The 19,267-nt window shown below is 37.1% G+C and overlaps 3 protein-coding genes across 6 annotated transcripts in view; all 3 read right to left on the bottom strand.

The window, feature by feature from the left end:
* The window catches only part of hnf1ba (HNF1 homeobox Ba), a 30,294-nt gene extending 19,248 nt beyond the window's left edge, over positions 1 to 11,046 (bottom strand). For 2 of the 3 annotated variants that reach the window (XM_079609065.1, XM_079609067.1), the window contains exons 1-2: positions 10,921 to 10,988; positions 567 to 668 (exon numbers count right to left, since the gene is read on the bottom strand). In XM_079609065.1, coding sequence (XP_079465191.1) covers positions 567 to 668; positions 10,921 to 10,923 — 105 coding nt within the window. In that variant the 5' untranslated portion in view covers positions 10,924 to 10,988. Of the gene's footprint in view, positions 1 to 566; positions 669 to 1,154; positions 1,227 to 10,920 lie in introns of all 3 variants that reach the window. The other variant, XM_079609068.1, reaches the window with a different exon arrangement.
* Positions 11,047 to 11,110: 64 nt separating this feature from the next.
* On the bottom strand, positions 11,111 to 13,602 carry dynll2a (dynein, light chain, LC8-type 2a). The gene is made up of 3 exons (XM_079609064.1): positions 13,269 to 13,602; positions 12,346 to 12,482; positions 11,111 to 12,246 (listed from the first exon to the last, which is right to left on the bottom strand). Exons 2-3 carry the CDS (start codon positions 12,475 to 12,477, stop codon positions 12,109 to 12,111), a joined length of 270 nt encoding a protein of 89 aa, XP_079465190.1. The 5' UTR covers positions 12,478 to 12,482; positions 13,269 to 13,602; the 3' UTR covers positions 11,111 to 12,108.
* A 658-nt stretch (positions 13,603 to 14,260) lies between these two features.
* On the bottom strand, positions 14,261 to 18,934 carry srsf1a (serine and arginine rich splicing factor 1a). 2 transcript variants are annotated; one of them, XM_079609062.1, is made up of 5 exons: positions 18,587 to 18,934; positions 18,250 to 18,472; positions 16,942 to 17,183; positions 16,696 to 16,868; positions 14,261 to 15,795 (listed from the first exon to the last, which is right to left on the bottom strand). In XM_079609062.1, the coding sequence occupies exons 2-5, from the start codon at positions 18,441 to 18,443 to the stop codon at positions 15,601 to 15,603; spliced, it is 804 nt and encodes a 267-aa protein (XP_079465188.1). In that variant the 5' UTR covers positions 18,444 to 18,472; positions 18,587 to 18,934; the 3' UTR covers positions 14,261 to 15,600. The 2 variants fall into 2 exon arrangements, with proteins under 2 accessions (XP_079465188.1, XP_079465189.1); XM_079609063.1 differs by having other exon boundaries at positions 14,441 to 15,795; positions 18,250 to 18,469; positions 18,587 to 18,746.
* Positions 18,935 to 19,267: the final 333 nt, after the last annotated feature.

Below are 19,267 nucleotides of genomic sequence, written 5' to 3'. Positions count from 1 at the left end.
TATTTAGGCTAGCTACCCAGGTTAACATTTCTCAATTTTAACTAACGTTTTTCATCTAATATTTATGCTATATTTTATTTTAGCTTTATTTCAAATAATACTGAAAAAATCAGCAAGTACAACTGAAATACTATTTCTTATAACATATTCCACTATTTACAGCTAAACATCACGATAACAACCCTGGCATCTGAATTTACAAAAATCCATTAACAATGCAATTCATACATGCAACTGCCTCTATAATGAGCTTGCTTTTATTTTGATATTTTAGGGGTGTAAAATCACAACTCTCATGATACTATCACAATGAATAAAAGCCTTATTAAAGGGAATTATTTGCAGCATCATTCTGTCTTTAGCCCAAACAAAGCAGGACAAGTTTCTCAGATTCACCTTAAAACCCTGAATTCAGGCCTAATTCATTCTATGGTTGGATCTCCATATCTTTCCACAGACACACTGAATCAAGTGCTTGTGAATTTAACCCTCCTCCTCAAATTCACTTAATGTCCTCCACCTCCCACCCAACATACACACGCAATTAAACATTCAAAGGCAATTACCTGCATGGTTTCCTCTGGGATTAAGGCTAGGTTTGGAGCAGCCTCATTAATGCAGCGGCACGCGGGACGGCCATGAGAAGTACAAATGCTCTTACCAAAAACCTGCAAAGCAAACACAGCTTAGTTTTCACAGAAAATACACTTCAGAAACTTTCAATTAGGCTCATTAGAGGGAAGTTCATTAACAACTCAGAGTCAGAACTATATTTATATTATTTCTTAAGTGTAAATGTAATTATACATCAAGGCCCTTAAAAAAATATATATATATATGCTGGACCAGATATTAATCAAACCTATATTAATCCATTTGTTTATGCCCATTTATTCCGTTTAAATTCAATCAAATAAAAAACATCTATAGCTGTGAGGTGTTAAAGTCTGAAGTGGGAACTCCACACATAAATCGAAATCTTGGTGAATAGTTCAGGAAGATGCTTATACAATCTCCTCAATAAAGGGCACTGAACCATCAGTTGTACAGTCTTCTGTAGTTTATAGGCAATAATAATGCCATAGTCTACTTTTATGACAATGTAAAACACAGTGATATTTTGCGTGCAGCATGCAACTTTTATGTCTTCTCACCTTCAAGATCTGTTCAAGGACGCTGAGCCTTTCCACACCACCACTTAGTTCTTCACTGACACACAATCAAATCTGCGAAAACTCAAATACAACTATTTATCCAAGAAAGATCTGTTGTTTGTATTCCGATAACTCTGACATTTGGAATCTAGAGTGCTGACTTTGGTTTGGTTTTCCAACAATTATTGAATTTCTGTACACATTTCTGTATAGTTTTTCTACATTAACATGAGTGTACACAGAGTCCCATGGGGTGAATCTTTTTGCATCTATTAACTGTGTAAGCTAAAATGCAACCGGGAACCTAAAGTGTCAAGATTTTTTTTTCTGTCAGCAAATTGTCATCCTGTTCTGACGGCAGCAGTAGCAGGTTATATATTTCCTCTTTATTTCATTTTTTTTTTTTTTTGCCAGCTGTTAATGAATAACAGATAAGGTGAGAATCAGCATTTCCCTTTAGTACAGACACTAATCAATGTTTCTGCGGTGTGTGTGTGTGTGTGTGTGTGTGTGTGTGAGAGATCTAAATGGAGGTATTGTTTCACTGTAACTGTCCCTGCCAGTATTCAGGCTCAACTCAAACACTGTATACATATGAGGAAGGTTAAGGTGGTGGTTAACAGTAACACATAAGTCCATTGATAAGTTTGGAGAAAAATAATGTAATCTTTTTTAATACATTAATTTAAAAATATATATATAATATTGGTAACACTTTAGTTTAGGCTCCAGTTCTCACTATTAACTTGCTCATAATCATGCATATAGGATATTGGCTGTTTAGTACTTATAAAGCACATATTAATGCCTTATTCTGCATGACCATATTTGACATCCCTTAATATTGCCCAATACCTAAACTCATCTCAATCTCACTAACTATTAATAAGCAGTAATTATGAGTTTAAGGCTAAACTCATAGTTAATAGTTATTTGAAGTGAGAATTTGACCCTAATAATCTAAAGTGTGATCATAATATTTTTTAATAATATTTTGTTTAATATAATTTTTTTATTTGAATATTAATATTATTTTATTTAAATGTTTTCAATTTGGTTAATTGTATTTTTTTATTATTATTATTTATTTATTCTAAAGGTCAGAATGCATTTATTATATTGAAAGCCATAGTTATGTTTCTCTTCAGGTTTTCTACTTAATGATGGAGAAAAAAAGTTAAGTAAATATTTTCCATATATTTCTTTGCACACATTTATAATATTATTCACAATATAAATGAGTATTTATACATGAAAATCTAAAATTGTCCATGACATACAAATATTAAATATAAAATGCCCATCACAAGCAGATCAGCATATATGTGGCATCAAAACATTTGAACAATCTTGTTTAGGCAATGAAGATGAAGAACCTTTAATATCCATGGAACCTTTCCATTCCGTAAAAGGTTATTTATAGTGGAAAAACGATCTTTAGATTATTCAGATGTTCATCATACAATGAAAATTGTTCTTTTAAGAACTGAGCACTGAAAGGTATGGGAAACCCCAAAAAGGTTCTTCTGGCATCACTGTAAAATCCCATGATGACACTTAATTTAGATGACACACTTTAGACATTCTAAAAAAAAAATCATAATCGTAAATCGTAAAATCCTCTTCATAATCTCTTAAACCAGAAAATGAGACAATTGTTCACATACAATTAGATTAAAGAGCTAACTGAATATGGAAAGCAGTTCAGATATTCTTGAAAAATGTTGGTGATAAGTACTAATTAGATCTCTGACATTTGTTTGTAGACAGGTTGGCAAATCTGCACAATTTGTGATCTTTCTGGATCTAGAAACACATGATATATTGTTTTTTGAAACACCTGAGAAGCTAGAGTGGGTCTACCAAGGAGATGTCAATCGTGATTCGTCTGCATTGAAATACTGGAGGGGACCATTAAATCACCTCATTCACTTTTAGTTATCCAAAAATCACATATGATCCCAGACAACACAACCATGCAGGTTTCCCGGTGTCCCGAAGACTGCGTTCCGAATCTCTGAGTGTCTCTGCTTGCCATGTTCTTTCGATGCCCCCCTGAGATCTCCATCTTGTGCAAATACCTGGCGAAATGCCACCTAATGTCAAAGCCAAAGTTATCCATTATTTCATGAGTAAAGAGAAAAACTTCACACTCAATCAACCATGGCGTCTGTCCCAATGTCTCGAAACACCTTCGCTCCCTTCGCCATCATCACACACAGATTAATTTAACTCGGTGCGCTTAATGTGCTGTCATGACTCATGTAAGACCAAAAAATGTGCTTAGAAGATTCTTGTTTGCACGACAGCCCCTAAAGTGAGAAAGAATCGATCGGATCTTATCAAAGTGAGAATATTTGGACAGTCTTGTTTTGTTTGATGTTGTCACTATGGTGCTCGTGGGCCGATGGTCACCGAAACGGCCCCCCTCTTTCAGAGTGGACTCTGCCTTTTGTCCCTTTGCTCTCCGTCTCCACGGTCCTCTGCTCCTCCGCTAATGAATTCATCTGCACATCTCCTTTCCTCAACCAGCACATTAACCCTGACCACTGGAGCCATCCTCATGGAAAAACGGTCCCTCTCCAAGCATGGAGAGCCGCATCGGATTGACCTTTCCACCCCGGCCCCCCTCGCGACCCCTTGCTCGGAGTCTCGGCCCATCTGCATTTCAACACAGTGCCAGCGCATACTCAACCTCCTGCCCCTCACGCCAGGACACATTGTCAACAGCTCGTGGGGGTCTAGAAAACAGCCCTCCTGGGTGCCCAGACTGCATGCCACCGTATCGTTCGCTACATTCAGGAATGAAGCTGTGGAAATGCATGGACGATTTCTATGTTGAAGGAAGAGGGAATGAAATTAAGTCATTGACTTGTCCACCCCCCAGATTGATCAGACATTACTACTCTACCTCTTCACAACCCCCCTGCTGAGACGGTCTACAAACAAAACCCAGAGTTCAGCAATGAAATACACTGTAAAATATGTGTGTGTAACACTTTATTACGTAGTTACACATTACTACATGTACTTACTTTAGTAATAACAGTAACTTATGCATAATTACAAGTAACTAACCCTAAACGAAACCCTAACCGTAATTCTACATGTACTTACCGTAATTCTATATTAAGTACATGTAGTTAATTAATATTACTCAGTACTTAGTAAGCACAATGTAATGTTACCTTAAAGTGTAACTGTAAAAGACTGCAAAAATGCCAAACCAGTTACCGGTAATAATAAAATACTGTTAAATGTACCATTAAATACAAAACGTACTGTTAAATGTACAAATCATCTTACAATTTACAGTAAAAAGCCATAAAACTGATTTTGCCAGAACTCCCTGTGACACTTCACATTTTTTTTCATTTTAATAATAGTTTCTTCTTAGTTTTTTGTTATGTGCATTATGGATTTATGTTACATCTTGTTAAATTAATATTTATTGCATTATTTTATGTCATGTGTGTTACCATAATGATGTTACCATATTCTATGTATTTATGTATTTATCTCAGTTTGTGGACAATCTACCTGAACTTGAAGAATAACTTTGATTCATCGTGTGGATTTCTGTTATTATGGTGCTTGAACTCTAAAAAATGATATGATCAGTAAGCCAGGGCAACTTGGCAACTTATGTTTTTACATTACTTTAACTCATCTAAATAAGCTAAGCAATTTCAACCTATACAAGTTATACAAGATTCAACTGATTTTGTAAGTCAGTTTAATATAATTTAAGTTGAAATGACTTGTACAATCAAGTTAATTGTACTTAAAAATGAACTTAAGTTGAAATAGGTGGAATTGTTTAATAGTGTGGCCTTGATACTTAAGCAGAAAAGAGCTGAAAAGAGATTTACCAGTTTAATTTTGTGTGTGTGTGTAAATTACAGTTTTAAATTGCAACATTTGAAGGTTGTTCTGTAAATATGTTTAAATGTTTACTGTATTTTTACAAAATTATTCCACATACTAAACAACCACAGCTGTCCATGTTTTTCTATAAAAACAACACAGGACTTTTTTTCTTTTCTTTTTTACAGTGTAAAATTATTTTTGCCCACCTTTAAAGCCAAGGTAGAGCATAACCGGCCCATTAAATCATACAACTTGTTGAGAAGAAGGCGATCTATAAATGAAAATAAAATGTCATAAACCTACACATATTCAGAATTTTTAATACTATAGCCTACTACACGTTTTTGAAACCAGCATACCTTGAGTAAGCAAGGTTCGGTTGAACTATTCCTGGCTTTCTGGAATAGGCTACACCCTGGAACAAATAACTCTTACGAGCTGGACCTTTTTAACGCATTACAAACAAAGCACAACAAATGCAGTTCATTTAGCAAAGGAATGACTCCATGAGCCTGATTTTTCAGCGAATCATAAACATAAATCACAAGTGTGCAGTCCAAATCCCTGACCGCCGTACATTTTAGTAAATCATTAACATAAAGCACGACAAGTGCAGACTGACTTCAAAACAAAATGACTCTTATGATGAGCACATCTTTCAATCATAAACAAAGCACAACAAGGGCAGGTTGATTCCCAAATGAATGACTCTTACGAACCTGAATTTTCAGAGAATCAAAAACATGAATCACAATAACAGCATTTTGATTCCCGAACAAATTACTCTTATGAGTCTGTTCATTTTAGTGAATAAAAAACATACAGTGCAGACAGTGAGGGTAAAAAAAACACACACAAAAAACGAATGACTCTTATAATACACACCGCTGTGAGACTGAATATTTGCAGATTGGTTGTTCGTGTGAAAATGTGCAGTTAAACATAGCAAAATTGTCTATAAATAAATAGGCCTAAATGAAATGTTACCACATTTTTCTGTCAATATGTTATTTGCTGTATACTTAAAGCCTATTACTGGATCACATTTATGTATTATATATTTTTCCACAAATATCTTCCTCAAAAATATTAAAAGAATCGTTAACTGAACTGTTAAGGAACTTTGATAATTAAGTGAAAATGGAACCATTTAATGAATCCTAACATTTACATGATTACACTCTAAAAAATGCTGGGTTGTTTTAACCCAATTTTTGGGTCAAATATGGACAAACCCAGCCATTGGGTTACATTTTTAAATTGCATTTTTGATCCAACGTTTGGGTTTGTCCATATTTGACCCAAATTTGGGTTAAAACAACCCAAGTGTAGACACTTTACAAGACAAAACGACAGGTGATTTTTTTTATATCTCATTCCTCAGATTTACCACAGCAATGATCTCAGGGATTAAACCTTAACCAATCCATCCGTCTCCACATCTGTGCAGTGCAAGCATGAGCGAATGACAGAGAGAGAAGAAGGTCCTGCGGCCAATGGAACGAAGCCTAAGGTTTCTCAGGAACACTCATAAAGCGTTGCGCCGCTTTACAACCCCATTGCTCAACATCACATGCCTTGAGAGACGGGATATTACCTGAGATAAGGCAAGAGGGATCAAGCTTGGCACCAATCTGACCTCTCCCTCCATCCCTTCACACACACACACACAACCACAGGGAGTGGGACATTTTCATGAGGGGGGTTCCAGACCTCCTAGGGCTTCCTGAATGACATTAAAAGTCAGGCACTGATGCACAGTAGCTATGTGATGTATTTGCTAAAACTCTCTCCCTGAACCACTGATCCAGGACTTTAATGCGTCTTGCTGGAAAGCAGTGGAGAGTGAGATGTTTTGCCGAAATCAAAGAGGATCAGTGCGGTACCGCGAGGACTGTGTCACTTGTAGATTCTATAAATCATGTCTTGGTGATAAGCTAATTGCCTTATCCTTGACAGCAGCTCGCTGAGAAAGCAATAAAGGGGCAGGATTACAAGATGTAGAGCCATAAAGAGCCGGCCAAGCAGGCGAAAGAGGGAAGAGGGAATGATGCAAGAGAAAAGCACAATTAGAAAGTGGGACTAAACTCATGGTGAGAAGAGCAAGACAGCAGGATGTTTCTCTTTGCCTTTAGTTCTGCCTGAAGAATCGGATGAAAATGACTGAAAAGGCACCAAGCAATGCTATCAGGATAATGTAGCAGATCCAGGAAGTTACTATTCCTTCCTGGACTGTTCATATGTGGAATCAAGGTCAAGAGGAGAACAACTTTCAAGACTGTTGGGGCCTCATAAAAGACTGCGCATCACCTTTACCCTGTTTCCTGTAGTATCACTGACACTGTTGGCCAACACGATCTCAAACAATGTTACAAAGAGTCTCCTTCTATACTTTACTTACACCGCTCAAATGTTTTGAAATAAGTTTCTCATGCTCACTAAGACTGCATTTGTGATGTGATAAACAATGCAGTAAAACGGTGAAATATTATTACAATTTAAAATAACTGTTTTCTATTTTAATATATTTGAAAATGTAATTTATTCCTGTGATGCAAAGCTGAATTTTCAGTCTTTAGTGTCACATGATCTTTCAGAAATCATTCTAATATGCTGATTTGTGCTCAAGAAACATGTCTCATTATTATCATCAATGTTGAAAACAGTTATGCTGCGTCATATTTTTGTGGGAACAGATCAAACATTTTCAGGATTCATTTTCAGGATAATAGAAAGTTCAAAAGAACAGCATTTTTGGGACATTATAAACAACTTTACTGTCACTTTTGATCAATTTAATGCATCCTTACTGGAAAAAAAGTGTTAATTTATTTTTTTTAAACTGACGGTAGTGTACTTATTATTCTCATAAGAAAAGAAAAAAATATATAGGCCTATATATATATATATATAATGAGTATATAAATAAAGAAAACTTGTAAGTATACTTGAAATAAACTTATTCCCTATAAAATCACATGAAGATCAAAAAAGGGATGAAATAACTATTTGCAAAGTGTAATATGAATAGGATCTCTGCTTTGTTTAGTGAATCGGGTGGATGGCAGTTCCAGGCCTGAAGTGTTGTGTTCAGCGTGACTGCCTCAGACATTTCCTGCTCGGCTTTGTTCGGCCCCATGGCTGCCTCTCAATTTAGAGCAAAGCTATTAGAACAAACTGCTCTTGGGGGCACAAAGGTAGATTGGGCATGACGCTAAGAAGCTAATCGCCCAAATGTCCCCTGCGCAAGGACACACTTTGAGGACTGAGGAGGACCATTGATCCAAAATGGAAAAGAGGATCTTAAGGAGTTCGAGCATCATTAAAGAATTTAGATTTTAAATAAATACTGTTCTTTTGAATACCATTAATCAAAAAGTCACTGTTTCCACAAAAAATAGTTTCAACAGCGATAATCAGAAATGTTTCTTGAGCAGCAAATCAGTGAATGATTTCTGAAGGATCATGTGACACTGAAGACTGGAGCGGGGATGCTGAAAATTCAGCTTTGCATCACAGAAATAAATGTAATTTTAAAGCATATTAAAATAGGAAGCGGTTCATTTAAACTGTAATATTATTTTACAATATTTTACTGTATTTTTATCAAATAAATTCAGGCTTGGTGAGCGGAAGACGCTTTAAAAAAATCTTACCAACCCCAAAAAACAAACAAATAGATAAAGTCAATAAGATGTCATCCAATTAAAAAACTTAATAAAAAAAACTGATGTGATGTATTTTTCTAGCTCTAAATATTCTGACGATATGGTCATCTTTTTTGCTTTCTCTTCTGCCTCAGCATAATTAGCCTCTTTTAATAAAACAAGTGAGGAAATCATTAACTCTCAGGGGGAAATCCTGTCTTATCCTTTCCAGCCTACAAATATCACAGTTCCTTCTTGACATCACCATGAAAACTATGTGATCTTGATAAGGACCCATGGGACTTTCACTAAAAGAGACATCTTCATTTATTTGGCATTACTTGATATCAGAAGAGGGGAATTCTCCAACAATCACATTCGCACCTTTAATGGAAATCATAAATAGGATAAAGACATCATCATATCACAATGTGACTATTCCATTTGATAATTATGTGGCATAAATAAATAAATAAAACAATCTAATCTGGCTCTGGCAAATACGGCAACCATGGATTGAAGACCTGCCCTTCAGAACCACTTTACTTGGCTAGAAATAAACCTGCAAAACTGCCACAGCCATAAAATCAGAATGAGGAGAAAAACAAAGAGCCGTGCTCCACATCTTATCACACATTATGGGCTGTAAAAGAAACCGAAAGACTCTTGAGCTCCTCACGCGTGATTAGATTCAGCAGGTTAATCTATCTATCTATCTATCTATCTATCTATCTATCTATCTATCTATCTATCTATCTATCTATGTCATTCTCTCTCTCTCTCTCTCTCTCTCTATACAATTTGCAAATTTATAATTTGTCAAGACAGTATTTAAAGTTTGTCCTGACAAACTGTCCTTTTCAAGTTTAACATAGTCCTCCTAAAAATGTGTTTGAAGCTGTATTATAAAAAAACGTTATAAAAGTTTTAAAAGCCCATACAAGTTTTACAGATTTTCTCAATCGCTTTGGCTCAATTCTCAAATGAGACTTTTTCCTCCACAAAACAATAAGCTCAGATCTCTGAACATCAGTTTCTTGTTCACGGCAGATTTGAATTTCTTATTGATTTAAGCAAATTGCATGTGTGCAAGAGAGGAAGTACAATTGTCTACAATTTGCACAATGACTAAATGCACATGGCTTGTTGATCAAAACATTCTTTCATCGTGTGAGCCATCACATGCAAAATGATCCATTCAGTGATCAAAATCTAAGACATGGTATTTTCCATAAATATGTATGACATGGAATGTTTGTAATGTTTGCTAAATTGGCAAATGGCCTGCCGTTGTAATGAAATAGGAATCACAATATTATCAACCAACCAATCAAGTTTGGAAACTATATATGGAGTTTGCTGACAGCACAATCAATCACCACCATTTTTGAACATGGAGCAACATCACATATCTGAACAGCAGCAGCTACATCAGTACTGGATGAATACATTTGTATTTTACAGTCATTTTTTTCTAGAGATGTGTTACATGTAAACAAAAAACTAATGGAAAAGCAATAGGAAGATTTGTAACTAAGAAGATATACTGTGTGTATATAGAGTGTTAGAGAAAGACATAATTGAGTGTGTAAAAATGAAGAAGCAACTGAGAATATTCAGTTTACATGTAGCCTAACACATTGCTGCAAAAATAAAAGGACTGTATACATACAAAAACAATTTTTCTTTTTGTGTACATTGTTGACCTTTCCCAGTCAAGTTTACCTACTCTCTGAATCTGTATTTACACAGACAAAACACATTATTGTACAGTAAAGAAAGCAGTTAGAGTCAACAATGAAGTAGGGGGGGAAAACATGAAACTTATATAACAAATATTTCCAAGGTGAAAAAGCATCTAAGCATTTTGACCAGTGTGGCTCACACGATGACAAAAACACTTTTTATTTTGGTGGCGTAACGTTGGCCAATTAACTGACACAATAACTCGGTTTTGAAGCATGAATTAAATGTTTAGGGGGCAAATTTACATTAAAGTACATTTAGGCTACTACGTTTTGCAGACATGCCATAGAGTTCTGATGTTCCAGCTAAGAGTTGTGACACTTGAACTTAGTTTAGAGAATGTTAAGACCGTTTCGAAAAATGTACCAAAGCGATTGAGAAAAACTGTAAGACTTGATTATCGCCATGACGTCACTAACACTAAGCCACTTAAATATTAAATTCCCTAATATTTATTTTACACAATAGCAGGTGTGTTAAAGTTTTGACGTTTCGTCTCTCACCATTTTAAACGAATGTTTCCCATGTTACCAGCAGCAGCAGCAGGATCATTCAGGCTGTACGGTAGGCCTCGAGATGTTGTGCGATGAGAGGGAGCCCTCTAATGGTTCAGTGCTGATAATGGCTGCTGCAGGCCCTCTAGGCCCAGATATAAAGTACGAATGAGAAAATAAAATACACGATAGGCAAACAATCTTTCAATCACGTTTTAATGAATCTGACAGGCCGCTTTTGTCAATGGCGGTACCTGAGTGGGCTTTTGGCATATGCTATGTGCAAACTATACAGACATATGATCAGGTGCAGACATGAGAAATAAAAAAAAAGCAAGAAAAAAAAAAAAACACATGCAAATTAATTCTAGTCCGAAATAGCAGAACAGCAGACAGGAAGACGACAAATACATCTGTTGTGCGATCAGAGCTTACCTAATTACATTCAGAAACCTGTTCTGCAGACGATTACATGAAAAGACTTGACGCTTATATGTTATTGGCTTAATGGAGTTAGTATTTTGTAACATGACTTACAGGTGATGTTTTTGCTCTTAAACTTTATTATATGTGCATTTCAATTACATACATCTAATCCATTGTATATTCAGATAGACATTTCCAAAAGTCAATACTAGCTCTCTCAAAAACGCAATACCTCAAACATCAAATGAAAAGAAAAAATACATTTACTGCAGAGGTAATCAGACCAAAACATTCCCTCTAGAACAAAATGCTTCCAATCAAACTATACAGATCCGCCTCCATACAAACAAATGTGCTTCTATGCTTTGCCCCAATACCCCAAAAATGACATACAGCGCATGGCATTCAAAATATTACAGCACTAAGTCACCAAAAATATATCCATTTATAGCAGACATATGTGCTGGTAAATACTCACATTTTCTGACTTCCGTTATTATGCTTTTTTGCTCGTTTTTTTTATTTATTTTTACAACATATGTGCTAGGAAAAACCTGCAAGGACCATTAACAAAAACTCGGGGCCTCTAATGAAAAGCAATTTAACTGCAACATGTACACAAGTAGTATGGGATATGATCCATGCAGTTGTGCACAGCCAGCATAGTCATGGTATGGTCTCGTTTAATATTTCGTTGATGACATCAGCCACCAGTGCATCACAGTCTTCACAGGAGGTACATTCTACGGTCTGGTCCGGTCCAGACTAGACTCAGCCAGACTTGAAGAGGAGAATGGCCACCTGGCCCAAGTAGAAGTAGATGAAGTGTTTTGTCTCATGGGTCACGTAGCTGCCGAAGTTCCTTCCCACAATGCAATGCCACGTAGGATTGTATTTCTTATCGAACTCCTGTAACATGAGACGACGTGGTATTAGCACACGGGAAATGCAAACGCTACAAAAAATGCACGTTAGGAGTCTAACATAACAGTGTGGCTCAAATCTCACCTTTTTGATGTATGCGGCAATGTCCTTCTCTATGTTGTATTTCTCCATGGCCTGCGTAGCACAGTCCACCGCATCCTGCTGCATGTCTTCAGACATGTCGGCGTTCTTGATCACAGCCTTCCTGTCAGTCATGGTGCCTGAAAACGTAGAAACCAACTTAGTTAAGTCTCCACTTCCCCTGGAAACAGTGGGGCCTTTCATGTGTGCTTCTTCCCTGACAATGGCAGGTTTCCTGACAGAAAGCCATCAACTGAGAGGATCTGATTTGTTAAGGTAATTCAAATCAGGTGACACTAGATACTTTCATGAGAACCAAGCAGGCCTTTCAATCAAACACCAAAACTATCATTTTCAGCTCGTAAATGAAGGCCACATTTGCATACTACTAATGCTAGGCCCAGATAACCTAAGCAAACTGTTCAAATTAAGTAAAATCTTGTATAAAAGTACTTACGTAGTTAAAAACTAGCTATACTAATGCTGAGATGCATGTGCTCCAAATGCATGCAAAACTACTATAAAGCAGCACTGAAAAATCATGCACAGCTATGTCAGCACTTCACACCATGATGATTTAACAGTGAAACTAATAATCATGGTGGCAGTCGACCAAACGACGGATTGAGGGTTGTATCATCTATCAAGACATTGACAGGTCAGGATGGAGGAATGCTACGTCACACCTCCATTCACAGCGTGCGCGTTTGATGCTCCAGCAGATCAATGAAGCTCAGGTGCACGCGGCGTTCTCATCGCAGCGTCTTCATTTCTGTCAAATACATCTTTGCTAAAGCGATTGTAATATTGTCCCAAAAAAAAAAAAAAAAAACGCGATTTAAATGTCTAAAACGAATGCATCAGTTCCAAACGCATGCTAGATCATCCTTTGAACATCACTCGAGATGGTAAACTATTCCACTCACCTGTCAACAATATTTGTCAAGATAAATTTGCAATTCACAACAGTCGCCGTACGAGCTTTCGTCGTTTCGGGTGTCCCTTTGACGCTAAGAGAAGAACATAAGGATCAAGTCAAACGCTGACTGGTGCCCGCGCTAAAATCCCTGGCTCTTCACAATGCCGTCCTACACAGCGCTCGCCATTGGCTGCAGACCAGCCGCTCCCTGCGCCCCTCTGCCAGCATCTTATTTCATCCCACAATGCATCTTTAACCGGAGACCAGAGGGAAATGTGCTTGTTTGGTTATAAGCCTCAGGACTGTGTAGGCCAGGAAATATCTTAAATTAGACTCGGTGGACCTTCACAATGAAAACACGTCATAATAAATTATTGGAAGGTTAGAGAGGTACCTCATGGTCAGTCCCACGCAGTGTAATGTAACTAGAGATGAATAATGTAATGATTCTGGTTACTATTCTTTTAGAATTGTATAGAATTGTGATGTGGCCATTCTAATGAGATTATTTCCTATTTCTACAGAATAAGAATTCACATTTAATTCAGTTCTTGAAAAAAAAGTGCACTTCCATATTACAGGTAGAAAAAAAAACCTATTAAATTAATTATTCTAACTACATACTATTACTTTGTCGTTTATAAAATCCCACTGAAGAAACTCAAGTTGGCATCAGTCAGTATTAACACGGCCTTGACATAACAAAATAACAGTTCTAGTTCATTTTACGTTGGACATATGACTAATATAACTAGCGGTTCATTCAGCGACCGCTTTAAATGTTTTGATTCACAAAAACAGAGGGTTCACGAGTCATTCTTCTGAGAATTAATATATTTCTTATATAATTCCTTATCCTAACTGCGGTTTACAGTCGCTTAGCAACCTCTTTTTGTCTTTACATTCCAAACATGGATGACTAACATTCTCATGTAGAATACAAAAGTATAGTTTGGAAAATGTACTTTTCCTGTTGCTCATTATTATGTTCATTGTTTTGGACCACATTTAATTTGTATGAAAAATAAAAGCAAGCAGAAACCTTCTTCAATATCTTGCATCAGGCTTGAAACACCATACATTCAAGTAAATTATAATTTTAGGTCAGTCAGAATTATAACTTTATATTCAACCATTCAGAACCATTAAAAAGCAAATGAATGCATCAAACAAAGTTTTGTACCAATGAAACCTTTATTTAGGCAAAAAAACTTCACTAAAATAAACAAAATGCTAGTGATGTTAAAGCATCTACTGTCCACATTGGGACAGTGAAAATCTAAAAATGCCTGAGTATACCCCCCAACCCAAAAGGTACTTTTCCCCATTTACCATACGGTTCCTGTCGACTCCATCCCCACAGATTGCTCCAGCCTCTGCTCCTCCAATGTGTTAAATGTGAAGGGCCAAAACGTCTACATATTCCACTGAGGTATAAAGAAAATAAAGGGGGGCAGGATAGTTCTTTTGAACTGTGGTCTTAAAATCCTATGATCCTGGGAGCAATTGATCCTGTTCCATGTATCCAGCAATCCCTATCCTATCTTCATTATGTATTGATCCCAGTGATCCGGCATCCACTGAGCCTCTCCTCCAATCCAAACCTTAAGATACCAGCAAAATCAAGACAAAGGAGGTAAAGAGTTAGAATCAAATCCACTCAAACCTGCCTTTCTTTGATGCATGCATACAGCATTAAGGCCAAAACAGACTAACCTAACACTAAGACTGATTCAAAGTTGCATCTATGAACACAAAAACCCAACTAGTACATCTTTACAATGCAAACAATAATGCCATCTGACGTGAAAATTACCTAAAATTGGTAGTTACCCAAATAATGTCCTGTAGGCCAAGAATATAATTTTTTTGGATGTAATGTCGAATTTGAATGCTCAAATTCACCCTTTTACGCAACAAAGTATAGATTTAGTAATCCTTTATTACAAAGCATCAGTTCTGTGTCACGTCTAGAGGAAGACAGCATAAAACAGTTGTTGTGGAACCCACTATCCCATTAAACATACATGGCATTTACAAAAATATTGGGAGCCATTACATAACCCTTTGTTTGGTCTATGAAAAAGACGTCCACTTTGTATTCAAAAAAAGTGATGGGCAAAACAAAAGGAAGTCAGTTAAAAACGTACGTTTAAAAATAACCAAATGGATGGGAGGGAGAGAAGACAGAACTTAGGACATTCATAAGATCATAATAGTCTCACAAACCAAGAGGGGGGGGATTAAAACATATGGGGTTTGTGATGTGTAAAGACTGTAAAAAAACAAAAACAAATGGTTCACGGCCTCCACCAAAGAGGTGAGAAGAGTGGAGCGCTTTAGGAGCGAGAGCGGGAACGGCTATGGCGAGGGGAGTACTGCGGGGATCCTCGGCTGCGGCGTGGGGAGTAGCTTCGGCTACGGTTGTTGCTGCGGCTGCGACTCCTGCTGCGACTGCGGCTCCTTGACCTTGATCTTCCATAGCTCGGACTGCGGGGACCGTCCACCTTCACGCGGATGTACGCAGTTTCTCCCTGGCAGAGAAAGAACTTTCCACTGAGCAAATGTAACGTATAATCATGCTAACATTATATATCACTATACTTACCAGACTTTGGTTGCCCTCAAAACATCAGTATTCCCATTTCCATTAACCAGTAAGCACTGACTACACAAGACGTCTAGTTTGATAAGGTTTACCTTTGGCATTCACAAGGAGAGGTCAACCGATACTGGATTTTGCTGATAATAACTACGTTCGGAAATCTGTCCGATAAGAGATTAATTGAACAATAGTATTTAAAATCAGTAATATGAACGAAAACTTAACGAAAATTAGTGCTGAACTGTTACAAAATACCAAATGTTTTGTAATAAATTTAAATAATTTAATTGAAATTATGTTTTTGGTCATGAAATAAAATGTACAAGTGAAAAGAAAACCAGTTTTTCCAGAATGTAACTTTTAAATGACTTTGCACAAAACTACTTAAATGTTTTTGCAAGAAGAGAAAGAAAGAAAAAGTTTGTAAAACTAAAATAACCGATTTCTGTGCACACGCATTTGTGATTATATACATTTATAGCGGTGGTATTTTATCTTCTGAAGCAACTGGATGAGCCGACGCAAAAAAAGAAAAGTCAGTATTTGCACATTAACAAGGTTATTAACATGAAATTGATTACTTTAAGATTAATACTGTAGAACCCTCCAGCCATATAAAATACGCATAAATGTATAAAAAAAGGTCAGCACCAATTTCCCCCCTCAACAACTACAGATTAAGTAGCAAAAACATTCAGCCAACTGCTATTCACAAGGACGTTCACTTACAACATAGATCCACCTTTTGCTTATCCAGGGATTTTGCTTACCTTAAGAATATTCCAATGCTAAGCATATCCAAATGTTGGGATTAAAATCTTAAACCTACCTCATGCGACCGGAATTTTGTGTTATCCAGTTTTCGAACGGCGTAGGTCATGTCTTCTTTGCGAACAAACTCCACCACACCAGTTCCATCTCGGAAAACGTCAGCGTAACATACATCACCTGCTTCACGCATGTGATCCTTCAGATCCTGCCAGCTACCACTCGGTGGAAGCCCTGGAATGAAATACAAGTGTCAATACTAGTTCAAATGGCTCTTAAATTAAGTACAAATCTGACGCTACCTTACCTGAAACGATTACTCTGTACTCTGAACGTCTGGATGGGGGTCCGTATCTACCCCTAGGAGCCCCACCGCCGCCACCACCACCACCACCGCCTCCTCCACCGCCGCCGCCACCACCACCTCCACCGCCGCCTCCGCCAAAACCTCCTCTCCCCATACCTCTCCCGCTCCTCGGAAACTCGACTCGAAGACGATAGCCATCGTAGTCATAGCCATCACGAGCATACACAGCATCTTCAGCATCTCTGAAGGAAGTGGAGCAAGAAAAGCATCTAAATATCAATGTCATGAAAAGCCAGTCAGGGCAGCTAGGGGTCGCACTGAGATAAACTACTAACAGGGTCCTAAACCTCAACCACTAATCTGACCAGCTAGTTAAGAACACATCATTGTGAATTGTATTCCCTTTTACATATTAGACAGGAACAACACTGATATTTTCATTTATAAAGTCCTGTTAGGTTTGTTACCCAGATAAGAGTAGTTGCAACATCGTGTTAATACATATACAACCAGACCATAAAATCATATTTTGATTATCCCCTAGAAAGAAAACGGTTTATGGTCGTGCTGCTCCAAATCATTGGAATGTGCTACAAAAGTAATTGAAATATATCTCTGCATTTAAAAAACTACTAGGGAGTGTTTTTAATCACCGCCTGTAAATGTTTTAATTGAATGTATGAGTGTATAGCAATGCATGTCTTTCAGGAGATTTTAACTCTCCTGCCAGACTGCTGTTGAAAATAAGAACTTGTTCTTAAGTTACTTGCCTGGTTAAATAAACCTAAACATTAAGTGCTATGATATCAAAAAGAAAACTGCCTAAAAATACAGAACAGGTCAAACACTTGTTTTCAGCAAGAACTCGCGGCAGCTAATTTGAATAAAGCTTAAGCCATTTGTCAAGTTAAAGTAAATTTTCAGTTATTAAACCCTAACAGAGCAAATTAAACTCAAGTTTGCGTATTATACAGACACTTTAGATCAAAATGATAATTGAAGGTTGCAATAAAAGCCTACTCTCATTACGAAGACAAGCATTAGTGAATAAGTTATACAATTGAGCTCTGGAAACATGGTGAACACGGCTAAGCTAATTAGCATGTTAGCACAGAAAACAAAAGTAAAACGGTTAGTATTTAAATATATAAACACACACGCATTTTCACAACGAGAGAGATACTGTGAAAACGCAGTGACAAAAGTAACATGTTTGTTAAATTTTGATAATTTAAGAAGTGAAATCTGCAACGTTGAAACAAACAGATTAGCTTTTTAGCTAAAGGCTCAAGGTTCAGTTTTACACACCTGGGGTCTTCAAACTCGACAAAGGCGAATGGAGGTCCGCCACGTCGGTTTTTCAGATCGATATCCCGAATGGCTCCGTACTTATAAAAGACATCTTCGACATCTTTAGTACGGATATCAGGGGGCAGATTCCCCACATAGATGCGGCAGTCGTTACTCCCAGCAGGGCCGCGGATCACACCACCACCAGACATCTCTACACAGATATACCTTCACCTTCCTGCTAAACAGAGAAATTACACTTTTCAAGTCTGATGAACAACGGAGAATTATTTAATTTATCGAAATACATTAAATAAACCTAGTTACTAGTCAAATACAAAACAAAGAGACTTACTATTGTTTGAAGCGCCGCTCGCACGCGCACTCCGAGAGCGTGTTTTCTCTGGAATCGCGCGGGTCTCTTCCTCTTCAGCAGGCGCGCTGTAGCCAACGCGGAGGAATCTAGAGTAACGGGCTGTTTGGCTGGTAATGGGGTAGCTACATCCGCGAAGCGAACTAGATCGTATAGGGATGTCTAAAATAATAAAAAATGTTGTATGTGGGTGGAGTAATTAGTATTAATAAGCAACGAAAAAGCAATGTCAAGTTTTTTTTTTACAGTTCCGCGGTTTATTCTGGTCCTGGCGTGAAGTCACTGCTACTTAATTGCTTGCACTGCTGCTGTGGTAAACTGTAAATTACCAAATTACACAGCGACGAAGTTGAAAATAATGAAACATTTAACGTTTATATTTAGGCCAAAACACACACACACACACACACACACACACACACACAGCTCATTAGCTTATATATCATACTGTGATGTTTTTTGAAAATGTAAAAATGCAAAAATCATTATGGAAATTCCCCATAAAAAATGAACACACAATGTTTGTGTGTGTGTGTGTGTGTGTGTGCACTCAAAGATTACAGTCTAAACTTTATTGCAGCATTTTCAGTTTGTATTCATTCATAATTTAGTTTTAACTTTTGTCAATAAAGCATTCAAGCCAAAAACTCTGAATTAGAGACT

Source organism: Phoxinus phoxinus (assembly GCF_949152265.1).
Source record: "Phoxinus phoxinus genome assembly, chromosome: 4".
Taxonomy (NCBI): domain Eukaryota; kingdom Metazoa; phylum Chordata; class Actinopteri; order Cypriniformes; family Leuciscidae; genus Phoxinus; species Phoxinus phoxinus.
Note: the sequence above shows the minus strand (reverse complement) of the source record. Positions and strands in the feature narration are given on the sequence as shown.

Coding starts and splice junctions, on each gene's coding strand:
- srsf1a (XM_079609062.1), bottom strand. CDS start 18,443: ATGTCTGGTGGTGGTGTGATCCGCGGCCCTGCTGGGAGTAACGACTGC. Junction 16,869..16,941: donor GTACAGAGTAATCGTTTCAG/GTAAGGTAGCGT, acceptor ATTTCATTCCAG/GGCTTCCACCGAGTGGTAGC. Junction 15,796..16,695: donor CAAAATTCCGGTCGCATGAG/GTAGGTTTAAGA, acceptor TTTCTCTGCCAG/GGAGAAACTGCGTACATCCG.
- dynll2a (XM_079609064.1), bottom strand. CDS start 12,477: ATGACTGACAGGAAGGCTGTGATCAAGAACGCCGACATGTCTGAAGAC. Junction 12,247..12,345: donor TTGCCGCATACATCAAAAAG/GTGAGATTTGAG, acceptor CTCATGTTACAG/GAGTTCGATAAGAAATACAA.